General features: G+C 41.3%; 1 protein-coding gene across 3 annotated transcripts in view; it reads left to right on the top strand.

The window, feature by feature from the left end:
- The window catches only part of tmem123 (transmembrane protein 123), a 67642-nt gene extending 53781 nt beyond the window's left edge, over window positions 1-13861 (top strand). The window contains exons 2-6 of one of the 3 annotated variants that reach the window (XM_028800296.2): window positions 688-771; window positions 3084-3167; window positions 3899-3997; window positions 4735-4876; window positions 12280-13861. In XM_028800296.2, the coding sequence (XP_028656129.2) occupies window positions 688-771; window positions 3084-3167; window positions 3899-3997; window positions 4735-4876; window positions 12280-12304 (434 nt within the window). In that variant the 3' untranslated portion in view covers window positions 12305-13861. The remainder of the gene's footprint in view (window positions 1-687; window positions 772-3083; window positions 3168-3898; window positions 3998-4734; window positions 4877-12279) is intronic. The other 2 variants (XM_028800300.2, XM_028800299.2) reach the window with 2 other exon arrangements.
- The last annotated feature ends 327 nt before the right edge of the window (window positions 13862-14188 follow it).

Below are 14188 nucleotides of genomic sequence, written 5' to 3'. Positions count from 1 at the left end.
AATGTCAGCGATACGCCAAAGTAACTAATGCTATTTTAGCAAAAACAGCATTCGTTTTGCATGTTTTGAGCTAGCGACTGTATAACAGAGATATGGATTATGCAACACAAGTAATATAAGGATCTTATTTTTATGGGTGTTTTTCACATCATTTGCAGTTGTTTAGCACTGGCCACCACTTAGTTCTGTTATAGCATACACTTCTTTCTCGTTTCTGAATGAAAACATGACATTACAAATTTTTTTCGGCTACCACTACAAAGTACATGGTGTAAGTTACATATTAAAAAAAAAAAAAAAATTTTCGGTGGAGTATTCCTTTAAGTTCTAAATCCACTCAGGCCTTACTCCTAAAATCAGTCTGTTCTGCTATGAAATGAAAGTGCCAAGTTATTGAAAGCATGATTGACAAGCACAACAAAGTCTATATTGTTATGGATGGTACAAAATTAGTTAAAAATAAGTAAAAACAGGAATAGCGGATCTAAGTTTCAGAAAAATAAAACATCACATGTTCTGTAGTGTGTACCATCAGTTTTTGATAGCTTGCTATAGTATAGACGTTCTATATTTAAAAACAACCTTACATCATAACATTATTCTCTAAAGAATATGGATGTTTTTGATCAGAATTGGAAATCCACCATGAATACAATTTCAGTTTTCTTTTCCTTTCTTTCTCCCAAGTAGCCTCAGGCAATAACCAGACCATTGCAGCAAACAATACGACCCTAGCACCAGCCACCCAGCCTGGTAACATTACAGTTTCTGGTAAGACATCAAGCTATAATTGTTTTCATTGCATTAGTTCATACTTGGTGAACAGGGTAACTTGGGCTTCACAACTAAAATGTGCAGCTTGAGTTTGCGCAATTTAATTTTGACTAATAAGGGTTGAATCAGTTGACTGAGTGCTAGCACTGTAATCTGAAGGTGAATATACAGTGGGTACGGAAAGTATTCAGACCCCCTTCAATTTTTCACTCTTTGTCATATTGCAGCCATTTGCTAAAATCATTTAAATTAATTTTTTCCCTCATTAATGTACACACAGCACCCCATATTGACAGACAACAAAAAGAATTTTTGAAATTGTTGCAGATTTATTAAAAAAGAAAAACTGAAATATCACATGGTCCTAAGTATTCAGACCCTTTGCTCAGTATTTAGTAGAAGCACCCTTTTGAGCTAATACAGCCATGAGTCTTCTTGGGAAAGATGCAACAAGTTTTTCACACCTGGATTTGGGGATCCTCTGCCATTCCTCCTTGCAGACCCTCTCCAGTTCTGTCAGGTTGGATGGTAAACGTTGGTGGACAGCCATTTTTAGGTCTCTCCAGAGATGCTCAATTGGGTTTAAGTCAGGGCTCTGGCTGGGCCATTCAAGAACAGTCACAGAGTTGTTGTGAAGCCACTCCTTCGTTATTTTAGCTGTGTGCTTAGGGTCATTGTCTTGTTGGAAGGTAAACCTTCGGCCCAGTCTGAGGTCCTTAGCATTCTGGAGAAGGTTTTTGTCCAGGATATCCCTGTACTTGGCTGCATTCTTCTTTCCCTCGATTGCAACCAGTCGTCCTGTCCCTGCAGCTGAAAAACAAACCCCAAAGCATGATGCTGCCACCGCCATGCTTCACTGTGGGGACTGTATTGGACAAGTGATGAGCAGTGCCTGGTTGTCTCCACATATACCTCAGTGCAAGACACATGACAGACCGCATGGAGTTTGCTAAAAGACACCTGAAGGACTCTGAGATGGTGAGAAATAAGATTCTCTGGTCTGATGAGACCAAGGTAGAACTTTTTGGCCTTAATTCTAAGCGGTATGTGTGGAGACAACCAGGCACTGCTCATTACTTGTCCAATACAGTCCCCACAGTGAAGCATGGCGGTGTCAGCATCATGCTGTGGGGGTGTTTTTCAGCTGCAGGGACAGGACGACTGGTTGCAATCGAGGGAAAGATGAATGCGGCCAAGTACAGGGATATCCTGGACAAAAACCTTCTCCAGAGTGCTAAGGACCTCAGACTGGGCCGAAGGTTTACCTTCCAACAAGACAATGACCCTAAGCACACAGCTAAAATAACGAAGGAGTGGCTTCACAACAACTCTGTGACTGTTCTTGAATGGCCCCAGCCAGAGCCCTGACTTAAACCCAATTGAGCATCTCTGGAGAGACCTAAAAATGGCTGTCCACCAACGTTTACCATCCAACCTGACAGAACTGGAGAGGATCTGCAAGGAGGAATGGCAGAGGATCCCCAAATCCAGGTGTGAAAAACTTGTTGCATCTTTCTCAAGAAGACTCATGGCTGTATTAGCTCAAAAGGGTGCTTCTACTAAATACTGAGCAAAGGGTCTGAATACTTAGGACCATGTGATATTCAGTTTTTCTTTTTTAATAAATCTGCAACAATTTCAAAAATTCTTTTTTTTGGTCTGTCAATATGGGGTGCTGTGTGTACATTAATGAGGGAAAAAAATAATTTAAATGATTTTAGCAAATGGCTGCAATATGACAAAGAGTGAAAAATTGAAGGGGGTCTGAATACTTTCCGTACCCACTGTACCATCTTTCTGTAGAGAAAGATTATCATAATTGTTTTTATGTGCGTATTATGAGTACAAATCTAGTAACAGTGATGCCACAACAAACACACTTTGATGGTTTATACTGTTACTGTCTGTTGTATTTCTAGTATTGCCTTTTTGTTGAGCTATAATATGAATTCTGTTAAACCTAATTGATTATTCTGTTATGTTCTTTCCTGCTCTTCATCAATTTCTTAATGTATTGTTTGATTATAAACGTTACAATTTCTACTTTTCTTTGCATATAAAATTGTTTTCCCTTGCATCTTTTTGAACAAATAGTTAGATGTTAATCCAATGGAAGACGTCCTCTCAAAAAAAGATAGAATGCACACAACCTGTTAAAAAAAAAAACTTTGCATTATGTAAATTATGCAGAAAATTAAATCTCCTAAGAATTAATTGTTCTGTTATTTCCAAATAATATGCTTGTTTATAGTTAACATTGACAGTATGGATATTAAAATCTTTTAATACCATTTTTTCTGGTTACATAGCCACAACAACATCAAAACCAAACATTACATCACCAACTACTTCTTCCAGCACTGTGAAAAATATTACATCTACAGCTTCCACTGGTAAGATATACAATTAGGTATACCTTTATTCTATTGTATTTTTTAAACTGAATTTCTAATGATAGTATTATGATAGTTATCTGAGTTGCATGATTTCAGGTTTATTGTCAGGTTGCTCTGTTAACCTCTCACATTCAGAAATGTGTGTTTGGTTAATTGGCCACCCTAATTTGGCCTGATTTTAGGGAGTGCTGTCATGTGCACGAGGGCTTCTGCATCCTTTCTAGGAATGGTGCCTACCTGATGCTGCCAGGACATGCCCTGGCTCCCATAACTACTTATAGATGTATGGGTAGGTCCCCATTTGTGTACTGTTGGGTACACATTCCATGCTGTTTTTATTTGTTCAGTGTATGTTTTTGAAAATTGCAGAATATCTCATTTGTTTCCAGACCCTTCAAAATTAACTGAACACAAAATCCAATTAAATCTTGGTGGGGAAAGTATTCTTAACATTTCTTAATAAAGATAGCATAAAACTTGACATTATTACCATATTTTGAATGCTGTTGTCTTCCTAGCCAGTTGCAACAGGAAATAAGATTTAAGATGGCTGAATAACAGCCAATATTAATGACCATGTGTGCATGTGAGAGTGTGCCATCCAGGGCAACCTCTTGTCTTGCCTTCAGTGCTCTTGGTCTGGTTGTCTGAAGCCATTCAGTGCATAAAGGCATTTGATGAATTAATGGAATAATTAGCACCAAGTCAATCTGTTTCTCTCACTTAAACAGGCAAAACCAGTTTGCAAACAACAGCAATAAAGAATGTAACATCTGTTTCAACTTCTGCTAACACCAAAAGCACCACTACAAGTACATCATCTGCTGGTAAGTCTTGTGTTTGGAAAGTCTTTGTGTATGATCAGGGAAATAGTTTAAATTTCTAATATTTTAATGCAAAAGCATTTCACTTTTTTCTGTTTATTTTAGCTGTGTTTGTGATGTGTAAATTTGAAAGGAGGGATTTCACTTCCAGTTTAGGCATATTCTCCAAATAAAAATATATAGTTTGTGAGGTTTCTAAAATCTTTTGGGACTCCCCCAAAAGAACAACACGCCAAAGAGTGCCCCAAAGCGTGATCACCGCTTCTGTGGAAGACTGTTTATTTGTTGCCGGAGCAACCACAGGCTCACAGCGCAGCAGCGGCTCTCCACCAAAGCATCTCCGAAAAGATCGCCTGTTGTCGATGGGTGATGCAAAGAACATTATGAATGCTGGGAACAGTATTACTTGACCACTAACCTGGTCACAACCCTGCCTGACTGCTGTGTCTGTGTATAGGAGAGTGATAGATCCCACTACAATAAATAACCGTGCTGTTCCAGTTTCAAGTAGAACAAAGCTGGTTTTGCTAAAATACTGCGACTCAGCCTCGTGTTTTGGGGTGCAAGACAGGGACTCAAGCATCACAAGTTAAATGTATGCTATCATTTATGAAGCTCATTGTAAAGTATGTCTCTGATAACTTGTAAAATATATATACTTAATATGTGGGCTGTTTTCAGTTGTAAAATACAAAAAAATAACAAAATATATTGTTTTTAGCATTTTGTTTTATTTTCAGGTACAGCTTCATCACACATTGGTTCAAAATTTGATGCTGGTAGTTTCATTGGTGGCATTTTACTGACCCTGGGAATGACTACTCTTCTGTTTCTGGCCTACAAGTTCTCCTTTGCAAGACGTGAAGTGCAGTACCGAACACTGTAAGTATCTCTGCTTGGGTGCAACTTTCATGACATTTTAGAATAGTGTCAAAAAGTAGAAGAGCTTAATTAAGGGGAACTACCACTTGTCAGGTTTATGTTTTTCAAAATATTTTGAATACAGCAATACAGCAAAATGTTGTGAAAGAGTCTCCGTCTTATAAAATACCCTAATTTTGTTTGATTCCTTTTTTTTGTGCAGTGCACACTAATTCCTGTTGAATCTACCTGAACTCAATGTCAATATGTCTGGTACTGTGCTGCAGAGTATGTCATTCAAGGCCCTCTATAAAGTTGTACAGAGAAAAGCAACAGGGATGGGAAAGCAGGAAGTACTGTACGGAACCCTGTAAGCATCTTAACATATGCCACATTGTATCCCTGTGTATCACTGGGGTAAAGGACATGTCTTGTTCTGACAGATTAAGACAATTAAAGCTCTTCACATTCACACATAGTCTTTCTGTTCAAGACGAATACAGTGGTGCAAAATTCATTCAGTTAAAAAGTTAATTACATACTCAAGGACACTGGTGGAAATTAAGAGATGTGCATTTAAGATGAAAGCCAAGGAGGAACACTTCAAAAATAATAATTTCCTTGATTTATTGCTTATTTCCCATTTTGAAAGAAATGGCTGTTAATGCATAGGCCAAGCAGCGCATCAGCATCCTCAGTCAAAAGTCAGTGCTCTAAACCAGACAATAGGATCTTGGGCAAGTTTGTCTCTTACTTTGTCAAGACAGCATTCAGATGTTAAACTGTTATAATAGACAGATTCTTAGCAGCAGTGGGGTGTCTGCTCATTTTATCATTTTACTAAAATATTGTTCAAAGATTAGTACAATAAATAATGCAGTTGATCTAATCACTGCATCTTTCCCCTTCTATAATAACTAGGAAATTAAGGCAAGTTCTTAAATATACTGTATAACAGCTCTTAGGCTTTAACTTTAACCGCCACCTTATCGTGGTGGAGGGGTTTGCGTGTCCCAATGATCCTAGGAGCTCTGTTGTCCGGGGCTTTATGCCCCTGGTAGGGCCACCCAAGGCAAACTGGTCCTAAGTGAGGCATGAGACAAAGAGCAGTTAAACAAACCTCCTATGATGGAAAACAATTTTGGACGGCGTTTTCCCTTGCCCGGACGCGGGTCACCGGGGCCCCACTCTGGAGGTGGGACTCGATGGCGAGCGCCTGGTGGCCGGGCCTGCACCCATGGGGCTCGGCCGGGCACAGCCCGAAGAGGCAACGTGGGTCCCCCTTCCCATGGGCTCACCACCTATGGGAGGGGCCAAGGAGGTTGGGTGGTGGCCGAAGGCGGGGACCTTGGCGATCCGATCCTCGGCTACAGAAGCTGGCTCTTGGGACGTGGAATGTCACCTCTCTGAAGGGGAAGGAGCCTGAGCTAGTGCGCGAAGTTGAGAGGTTCCGGCTAGATATAGTCGGACTCGCCTCGACGCACAGCTTGGACTCTGGAACCAATCTCCTTGAGAGGGGCTGGACTCTGTACCACTCTGGAGTTGCCCCCGGTGAGAGGCGCTGAGCGGGTGTGGGTATACTTATTGCCCCCCGACTTCGAGCCTGTACATTGGGGTTTACCCCGGTGCACGAGAGGGTAGCCTCCCTTCGCCTTCAGGTGGGGGGACGGGTCCTAACTGTTGTTTGTGCGTATGCACCGAACAGCAGTTCGGAGTACCCACCCTTTTTGGAGTCCCTGGAGGGGGTGCTAGAGGGCATACCTTCTGGGGACTCCCTCGTTCTGCTGGGAGACTTCAATGCTCACGTGGGCAATGACAGTGAGACCTGGAAGGGCGTGATTGGGAGGAATGGCCCCCCCCCGATCTGAACCCGAGCGGTGTTTTGTTATTGGACTTCTGTGCTCGTCACGGATTGTCCATAACGAACACCATGTTCAAGCATAGGGGTGTTCATATGTGCACTTGGCACCAGGACACCCTAGGCCTCAGTTCGATGATCGACTTTGTGGTCGTGTCGTCGGACTTGCGGCCACATGTCTTGGACACTCGGGTGAAGAGAGGGGCGGAGCTGTCAACTGATCACCACCTGGTGGTGAGTTGGCTTCGATGGTGGGGGAGGATGCCGGTCAGGCGTGGTAGGCCCAAACGTGTTGTGAGGGTCTGCTGGGAACGTCTGGCAGAGCCCCCTGTCAGAAGTAGCTTCAACTCCCACCTCCGGCAGAACTTCGACCACGTCCCGAGGGAGGTGGGGGACATTGAGTCCGAATGGGCCATGTTCCGTGCCTCTCTTGTTGAAGCAGCTGACCGGAGCTGTGGCCGTAAGGTGGTCGGTGCCTGTCGTGGCGGCAATCCTCGAACCCGTTAGTGGACACCGGCGGTGAAGGATGCCGTCAAGCTGAAGAAGGAGTCCTACCGGTCCCTTTTGTCCTGTGGGACCCTGGAGGCAGCTGATAGGTACCGGCAGGCCAAGCGGAATGCGGCTTTGGTGGTTGCTGAGGCAAAAACTTGGGCGTGGGAGGAGTTTGGGGAGGCCATGGAGAACGACTTTCGGACGGCTTCAAGGAGATTCTGGTCCACCATCCGGCGTCTCAGGAAGGGGAAGCAGTGCAGTGTCAACACTGTATATGGTGGGGATGGTGCGCTGCTGACCTCGACTCGGGACGTTGTGGGTCGGTGGGGGGAGTACTTCGAAGACCTCCTCAATCCCATTAACATGCCTTCCAATGAGGAAGCAGAGCCTGGGGACTCAGAGGTGGGCTCCCCCATCTCTGGGACTGAGGTCACCGAGGTGGTCAAAAAACTCCTTGGTGGCAGGGCCCCGGGGGTGGATGAGATATGCCCGGAGTTCCTCAAGGCTCTGGATATTGTAGGACTGTCTTGGTTGACACGCCTCTGCAACATCGCATGGACATCAGGGACAGTGCCTCTGGATTGGCAGAACGGCGTGGTGGTCCCCCTCTTTAAGAAGGGGGACCGGAGGGTGTGTTCCAACTACAGAGGGATCACACTCCTCCGCCTCCCTGGAAAAGTTTATTCAGGGGTCCTGGAGAGGAGGGTCCGTCGGATAGTCGAGCCTCGGATTCAGGAGGAACAGTGTGGTTTTCGTCCTGGTCACGGAACAGTGGACCAGCTCTATACCCTTAGCAGGGTCCTGGAGGGTGCATGGGAGTTTGCCCAACCAGTTTACATGTGTTTTGTGGACTTGGAAAAGGCATTCGACCGTGTCCCTCAGGGAATCCTGTGGGGGGTACTCCGAGAGTATGGGGTACCGGCCCCCTTGATAAGGGCTGTTCGGTCCCTGTAAGATCGTTGCCAGAGCCTGGTCCGCATTGCCGGCAGTAATTCAAACCCGTTTCCAGTGAGAGTTGGACTCCGCCAGGGCTGCCCTTTGTCACCGATTCTGTTCATAACTTTTATGGACAGAATTTCTAGGCGCAGCCAGGGCGTTGAGGGGATCCGGTTTGGTGGGCTCAGGATTGGGTCACTGCTTTTTGCAGATGATGTTGTCCTGTTTGCTTCATCAGGCCGTGATCTTCAGCTCTCTCTGGATCGGTTCGCAGCCGAGTGTGAAGCGGCTGGGATGAGAATCAGCACCTCCAAATCCGAGACCATGGTCCTCAGCCGGAAAAGGGTGGAGTGACCTCTCAGGGTTGGGAGCGAGATCCTGCCTCAAGTGGAGGAGTTCAAGTATCTCGGGGTCTTGTTCACGAGTGAGGGAAGAATGGAGCGTGAGATCGACAGGCGGATCGGTGCGGCATCCGCAGTAATGCGGGCGTTGCATCGGTCTGTCGTGGTGAAAAAGGAGCTGAGCCGCAAGGCAAAGCTCTCAATTTACCAGTCGATCTATGTTCCTACCCTCACCTATGGTCATGAGCTATGGGTAGTGACCGAAAGAACGAGATCGCGAATACAAGCGGCTGAAATGAGTTTCCTCCGCAGGGTGTCTGGGCTTTCCCTTAAAGATAGGGTGAGAAGCTCAGTCATCCGGGAGGGGCTCAAAGTAGAGCCGCTGCTCCTCCGCATCGAGAGGAGTCAGATGAGGTGGCTCGGGCATCTGATCAGGATGCCTCCTGGACGCCTCCCTGGTGAGGTGTTCTGGGCACGTCTAACCGGGAGGAGGCCCCGGGGAAGACCCAGGACACGCTGGAGGGACTATGTCTCCCGGCTGGCCTGGGAACGCCTCGGGATTCTCCCGGAAGAGCTAGAAGAAGTGGCCAGGGAGAGGGAAGTCTGGGCATCTCTGCTCAAGCTGCTGCCCCCGTGACCCGACCTCGGATAAGTGGGAGACAATGGATGGATGGATGGAGGCTTTAACTTTATCTCTGTCTGCTTCTGTAGTTTTCCTATGAATGTTAACATTTTGAAACTTGTCTTACAGTTTAAATGTGTTACGTATACCACCTAATGCAATACAGTTTATTTTTGTATAGCCTAATACTCTGTACAAACTAAAATACCTGCTTGTATTAATATATAAACATAAAATTTGTGTTTAAATAGGTAGATCCTTTGGAAAAACATCATTCTTATGTACTGATTACTGATTTATTTCATTATGTGTACTTCTTCAAAATCCATCCTCCACTTCCTTAACCATCACTGAGGCTCTACGTGACTTGGAATGGGGCAAAACTATATATTTTTTTTAATTTTGTTTGTGTAGTCCAACAAAAATATTCATATTACTTAAATAGTTATATTATATAGCTGTTGGCTCATCCTCACTTCCTTCTTCATTAGAAGTTTTAGCGCAAACTGGTAAGACCCACCTTGAGCTAGGAGGCTAATCCACTGTTCCATTCTTTTAGACTACAGCCATTGAGATGCTTACTCCACTTCTTGGCCCACTATGCTACACATTATCTTGCGCCGCTGCCCTCTAATCCCACGGGTCTTCAGTGTCCTCCATAGCATTTGCCCTAAAAATCCCTTCCATTTTCTACACCTTCATCAATTAATGACTGATTTTATGGAGTTTCATCTCAATGACTCTGACATATGTGCTTATCGTGGGACTGTCAGCTCAAATGTAACAGTAGTTTTAGCTGTCTGAGACAGATTATGATAATCTGACCGAAAAAAAAATCAAACGTTACAAACAAATTTGTCAGCTTGTGCTATAAGAACTTTTCATACTTTTAAACTTCTGCTGAGCGTTTTGTTAAGTTAGTGCAAAATTCCTGCAGTTTAGGTTCTTAATGCAATTATGTCCTAGATGTATAATGTTTCTGACACTTTTGCATTTTTTTATTTTTAAATAAGCAAAATATTGAAGCTCAGAGTTACACATATTTGAGTTTTGCACATGTTAGTAGGCCACTGGGTCAGTTACACTGGGCTCTTTGCTTTGAATGAATTATCAAGGTTTTCTGAATTAACCTAAATCTTTGATCAAAAATGAAACCTATCATTATGCTCATAACCTAATATCTACTCTGCTTAAATGTTAAAACAAGAACTTAAAAACAGCACAAGGGATAAAAAATTAAACATCCTCTGGAAAATATTAAACATATTAGCACAAGGATAGGGGATACCTCAGAGTAGGATGTGCACTTTATTTTAATCATGTAAGGTTTACTCCTCTGAGCACACTTTCTGTTTTAATACTTTGCCTTGAGAGCAAATCATGTAACCTTTATTATTTTGTAAATATTTCATCACAATTGTATTTAGACTTTGTTTTCTAAGTATCTGTGTGTGACATTTTCAAATTAAACCAAACAACAGTCAAGTTCAGATTGCGATGCTGTTCAGATACCCCACACCCTCCTAAATGATAATGTTTGAGACCATCTGCTATAAGACCCTCCTGGATAAGCAGGCAAGCTCTCTTTGCATCTGAAAGCAAGATTCAGTGCCTTTCTGTGATGTAGTCCTCTATATGCGCATATCTTTCTTTTTTCTTTTTTTTTTCCTTTAAATAAGTGTGCACTTTTTTGTATGACATCTTTCAATGGAGCTCAGAGTTGTGTGTATATTCATTGTGTGGCATTCAAATTGCAGTTAAACAGAACCCATATCCTTACACACTGTACATCATATCAGACCTCAGTGGGGATCTATATATTCATGCTACAAATAGGGCTTGTATCAATTTCTATTGCATAAACCTACCTGTGTGCTGTATTACTCACTGCCGTCTCTGGTCAGGTGGTTAGCAACCTCCAAGAAAAGGAAAAAGCTAAATGGTACAGATTCTGTGATTTTTTTTTTTTTTTTCAGGAGCCTAGCAGTCTTTTGAATTAAATGTAGAGCTTAAAGGCAGTTTGGGCAACTTAACAGAATCATATTTTTCAGGTGAAACTATAAAAATATTAAAGTCAAGAAGTAAAAACCAGCAAAAAAAAATGTCTTGACACAACCTTTGACCCCAATACTAATGACAGAATTCACCCACTACTTGCAATTGTTTAATTTATATACTGAGTTAAGGAATTTTTGCATATTTTCAAGCAACTGAAGTCTGTTAAGACTTAAACCTAAATGGGGAAGAAGAAAAAAGAATAAACACTCCTGTCTTTGGACGGCAGTTACAATATGTGTGGAAAATGGAGAATATTTTTTAGTGTGTCTCAATGAAAGGATGTCATATGTTGTACACTTCATTTTTCAGTCTTTTCAGTTCCTGCCAGTTCTGTCTAATATAGAATTAGTATTGTCTTTCCAGTTAATGGAGGGATGGCATGGCTAGGGCAACTTCTTCAAGGACCCAGTGCCTATGTTTAGACATTGTCTATGTAGAGTTTTTTTTCCCTCAGCGTGTCCTGGTTTTCCTTCCAAATTCCAAAAATGTATGTGGTTAATTGGCGGTTTTAAATTAAATTAACCTAAGTGTGAAATGTGCATGAGTTGACCGTGCTGTGGAGTGACTCCCCTCCATCCACAGTTGTTCCCTGTTGTTAGGATAGGCTTCAGCTCCCTGCTGTCAAGAATCAAATTTAGAGTGGTATGCTACAAGATCTTTCTAGTAAGTCATAGAATTGCTTCACAAATTGACATATATTAAAAACTTAAATTAAATTTTAGTTCTTTTATGTAGCCAGTTTTAATCCCTGTAGTCTCCCATACTTGTTTAAAGAGAGCGATATGATTGTACACAAGTATTCATCTTTATATAAAATCGAAACGTCTCTCTATTGTTTTGTTGAATTCTTTTTCTTGTTTAATACAGTTTTACCCTGTATAGCTTTATATTGTAACTGTTTAGGAGTATCCTAGTCAGAGAGGTGTTCTTAGCAAATGTTATACTGTCATTTTCTTTTGATTTTTTGTTACAATTCAGCACTATTTTTGTAATTGTTTGCCATGAGTGTGGATCAGTGCTATAGTAGAAATACACAGGATGCTACTGTTCATGCTTTTTAGATGCAGTGTGTGCTGCCCAGCCATCACAGAGCATTTTTTGTTTTCTTTTTTACCAGTGATGAACATGACGCCATCATTTAAAAGCAGCAGTCGAGTCAAAGGGCTGCCACTATGAACACCGGCACGTGGAGATGACTTTGCTGAGGTTGCTTTATATAAAAGAGAAGATTTTGACTAAGTACAGTACTTTGACTTTTAAAGAAGTTTCTTTATTACACAAGCATTTATTCTTTTTGCTATATTGGCTTATTTTGGCAGTAATGATTTGTTGTAGAATACGTTGCTTTTACACTTGAGCTACTTCTGCCAACATTTGTGTTTTTTGAAGACTTTTTTTTTCCCTATGAATGTTACGATAAATACGTAAAGTATATGTTAAATGCAAACCACTTTTAAATGTGATGGGCAGGATAATTGTGGAGATTTAAATCCAGTAAAGTTTAGGAAATGTTTTTAACAGGTAATGTAACAATGGATTTTTGTTAACAAATATTCTCCAAAAATTGCTAAGGATAATCATTGATTTGAATGTGGTTTGTAAATGTTTTGTTTATAAATTATACTGTAATTTTTTTTTTTTTTTTTGGACAGGCCTGAATAGCATTCACAAGCTGTTTAAGATATTAAACCTTATGGTGCCTTAGGCGGAATTTACTCCAGCATTGTCTTGCACTATCTGCCATTAATACTTGATTAAAAGGGATAATTCCTTATTTTTGTGTATGCATATTTGTGAATTCATTTCTTTATACACCATTTCAGAAAGACAGGCCATTGCACCAATTGTCTGAAAAAGTAGTCCTATTTGTTTTCTGCTTAATTCTCATTTGTATTAATTTACTTTAAGCCTTTTATCAGCATTCTCTGTCTGGGAAATGTCTTTTGTATAAGTTAAATTTTTGTCACTTCTATCAATGCATTGACTTAATTGTTTTCAAATGATATGTGGTTAATGCATATTTTCTTGATTGGTTACCAAAAAGTAAAACTAGAACTGTGCATGTGAGAAACTCCAGATTGTAGTACAATCTGTAGTGCTCCCAGCAAAATAAGAAAAATGATCCTGGGCTATAATCCAACATTAGGAAAATTTTGTTTAGATTAACGTTTTTTTGAAATGTTTTTGTTATCCCATTAAATCTGCACTAAATTGAGACATACGTTACTCAGTATAATATTTCTTGTATACTGCCTTTTTAATTAAAGGCAAAGGGAGGTTTCTGCTGTACCTCACTGTAGATAGCCGGTGGTTAGAGGAGCATTAGATAATCTTTCCAGGCTGGAATGAAATGTGAGAATTCTGCATAGATTTTTTACAAGAAGTGATTCGTTATGATTGGGCAGTAGCTTTCAGAAAACAGCTGGAAAGTGTAATGTCTGGTTTCGCAGTGGATGTGTTTTTTTAATGTGTATTTCTTTTTGTATACATTAGACATTAAAATGCACTCTTAACTGAACATATTGTCATTTCAGCCATCTAGCTCTGGAGAATTTTATGAAATAAAGATATGAATATCTTTCGTTTTTTTTTTTTTTTTTAATCCTTAATGTCATCTCTTCTGGATGAACTGTATGTCATTGCTCATTAATCATTCAGCCTTGTTTTATGATGAATAAAGACAAATTGAACATGTTAAACATGATCTGTAGGTTGTTTTTCTTTCAGTTTCTGCTTGTAATCCTGCCTTTGGGGCAGTGACCAACATTTCCACTCAGGCCATGACAGATGATTACTAACTCTGCAAGTTTGGACTTCTTTGGACTTCATCCACCAACAGATTTTCTATACAGTATTTTACATGTTTACTTTTTTTTTTTTTTTTTTTGGTAACCAACAGGATATTGCACAAGCCACTTCTGTTCTGCCTCCCTCGATCGGCTTTCATCTTTCCCTGTTACTATGCAACCAGTGCTATTTTGGGTCAGATTTAGAGTAGTCTTTTTTTTTTTTTCCCCTGAAGATAA

The sequence above is a fragment of the Erpetoichthys calabaricus genome, chromosome 4, assembly GCF_900747795.2.
Source record: "Erpetoichthys calabaricus chromosome 4, fErpCal1.3, whole genome shotgun sequence".
NCBI classification, from domain to species: domain Eukaryota; kingdom Metazoa; phylum Chordata; class Cladistia; order Polypteriformes; family Polypteridae; genus Erpetoichthys; species Erpetoichthys calabaricus.
The sequence above is the reverse complement of the archived record's forward strand: the minus strand, read 5'-3'. Positions and strand labels throughout refer to the sequence as shown.